The 2,749-nt window shown below is 42.1% G+C and overlaps 1 protein-coding gene across 1 annotated transcript; it reads right to left on the minus strand.

Moving 5' to 3' along the window:
• Window positions 1–2,136: 2,136 nt before the first annotated feature.
• On the minus strand, window positions 2,137–2,535 carry LOC130957329 (uncharacterized). The gene has a single exon (XM_057884197.1). The coding sequence runs from the start codon at window positions 2,533–2,535 to the stop codon at window positions 2,137–2,139; it is 399 nt and encodes a 132-aa protein (XP_057740180.1).
• Between the last annotated feature and the right edge of the window lie 214 nt (window positions 2,536–2,749).

Here is a 2,749-nt window from a genome sequence, read left to right on the forward strand (position 1 = left end):
TTTGAAAACCTCTGATTGATAAAATAGCACATCTTCCTGCAACTCGTTGGGAGATGACCTGGGACTCATACTCCCAGTATTTTATTTCTAAAATTTGTGACAACCCTTTTTTAAATTGACGAGTGGATTTTTGCTGGTTAAGAACTGTACTCACAACGCCATTTTTCGGATTAATTCTTAATTTGCCAATTTCCGCTCACGTCAGATGCGCATGCGTTAAGGACGCATACTCGTGGGTGAGTTAGTGCCTCTAGCACAGTACCAGTCCCAGACCAGCCCAACTCTCAGGTCGAACAGGGTTTTACGCTGATTTCCTTATGGACGGGGACGCGCCATAGATGCGGACGCGTGTGAAGAGAAGAACTTTGCGTGGTCTAAGAATATTTACAATTTGGTACTCGTTGCAAGTATAGCTCCTAAACCAATAGAAGTTCTTTCTTACAAACATTTTGGTTGTCACAAGTAACAAACCCTTTTTAAAATTGATAACCGAGTATTCAAACCTCGGGTCGTCTTCTCAAGGAATTGCAGGGAGGTATATTCTTATTATTGGTTATGGGTTTTTGTAAATTGGGGTTTTGAAAGTGAGGAACAAGTAAATTAAATGACAAATAAAATTAATAATTAACTATAAAATAAACTCTTGGCAAGATATGAAAATTCGGAAGTCCTATCCTAGTTACTCCTATGAAAATGGAAGTTAATCCCACTTAGTTAACCTTTGCGTAAGCAAGGGAAAGTCAAGTGAACCAATTGGTTAGATTTCCCAAGTCCTAGCCAACTCCTAAGGAAAGACTAGAGTTAGTGGAATTCCAATTAATCAGCCGACATAACAATCAATCATGAATAGTTGATAACTCAAGAGCTTCCAGTTAATCAATTAAAGCCAATAATATAAAAAGTTAAATAAGAATCTTAGATCTGAAATACCTCAATTGCATTAATAAGAGAAAATCAATCTAAATATAAAGAATTCATAAGTCAATCTGGCAACATAAGTAATTAAATGAGAGCATTAAAGTATCTGAAAGTAAAAGAGAAATATAAAGTAAAAGAAATATTGAACCTGATGAAGAGTTGAAATCCTAAATCCTTTAAGAGGAATCCTAATCCTAAAACCTAAGAGAGAGGAGAGAACCTCTCCCTCAAAACTACATCTAAATCATGAAAAGTAACTAATTGGTGAGCTCCCCTCCTTTCGGATGCATTCCCCCACTTCATAACCTCCGGTCTGTGCTTTCTGGACTTGGATTTGGGCCAAAAAGGGCTTCAGAAATCGCTGGGATCGCTTTCTGTAATTTCTGGTGCGTGGCCTCTGTCACACGTCCGCGTGGGTCACGCGATCGCGTCATGTGAAATTTTCCTTGTCACGTGGTCGCTTCAGTCATGCGTCCGCGTCATATGCGTTTCGCTTGTGGCGCGCGATCGCGTCAATCATGCGATCGCGTCATTGCTATTTCGCGCTGGCATGCGGCCGCGTCGCCCATGCGATCGCGTTGCTGCCAGTTTCTTCAAAAACCCTGTTTTATGCTTTCTTTCCATTTTCGCATGTTTTCTTTTCATCCTTTAAGTCATTCCTGCCTTAGAAGATCTGAAATTACTCAACACACGAATCACGACATCGAATGGCAATAAAAGATAATTAAAATTAATACTTTTAAAGCCTAGAAAACATGTTTTTCACATACATCTCATAATAAGGAAGGGAAGGTAAAACCATGCAATTTCACAAGCATAAGTGGGTGAACGATTGAATAAAACACTTAAATTCAGCACAAATTATATCATAAAATATGGGTTTATCAGCGTGGATTGCCAGATCAGGAAGCGACACGCACGTGTACGCATGGGATTGATTGTGCCTAAAGCACATTTCTTGCCCAGCTCCAGCGCAACTCTCTATTCAGTCTAACATATTACGCAGGCACGAAGGACGCGGACGTGTACTAGGCACTTGCGCGTCGATCCCCCCTTCTTTTTTTTCAGTATGCAAGTGACAATGCAGAATGAATGAATGAACACTGGTAAACATAAAACAAGATAAAACTAAGAATGAAAAGGAACAATCATACCATGGTGGGTTGTCTCCTACCTAGCACTTTTCTTTAACGTCCTTAAGTTGGACGTTCCACAAGCTCAGTCTACTTCTGTAGGTGGGTCCTCCAAGAGGAGGATCTCCAACTCCTTGCTATCCTTCATCTTCTCACCATGGTAAAGCTTCAAGCGGTGACCGTTGACCTTGCGGATATTGGGGCTTGAAGGGTGACTCATGTGGAAGACGCCATATGGCTCAGCCTTTTCCACTCTATAGGGGCCTTCCCATCGTGATCTCAGCTTTCCAAGCATGAGTCTCAACCTGGAGTTGTAAAGCAGGACCAACTCCCCAGGTCTGAACTCCCTTCGCTTGATATTCTTATCATGCACAGCCCTCACCTTCTCCTTGTCTAGCCTGGAGTTCTCATATGCTTCTAGGCGAAGGCACTCTAGTTCATGTAGTTGCAGCTTCCTTTCAGCCCCCGCTTTCTTGAATCCCATGTTGCATTCCTGCACTACCCAGAAAGCCTTGTGTTCCACCTCCACTAGGAAGTGACAAGCCTTTCCGTAGACTAGGTGGAAGGGACTTATTTCGATTGGTGTCTTGTACGCAGTCCGATATGCTCAAAGCACCTCTGCAAGCCTTGTACTCCAGTCTTTCCTATGAGGCTTGACGACCTTCTCCAGGATACGCTTTATCTCTCTGTTTGACACC

The sequence above is a fragment of the Arachis stenosperma genome, chromosome 10, assembly GCF_014773155.1.
Source record: "Arachis stenosperma cultivar V10309 chromosome 10, arast.V10309.gnm1.PFL2, whole genome shotgun sequence".
In the NCBI taxonomy this organism is placed as follows: Eukaryota; Viridiplantae; Streptophyta; class Magnoliopsida; order Fabales; family Fabaceae; genus Arachis; species Arachis stenosperma.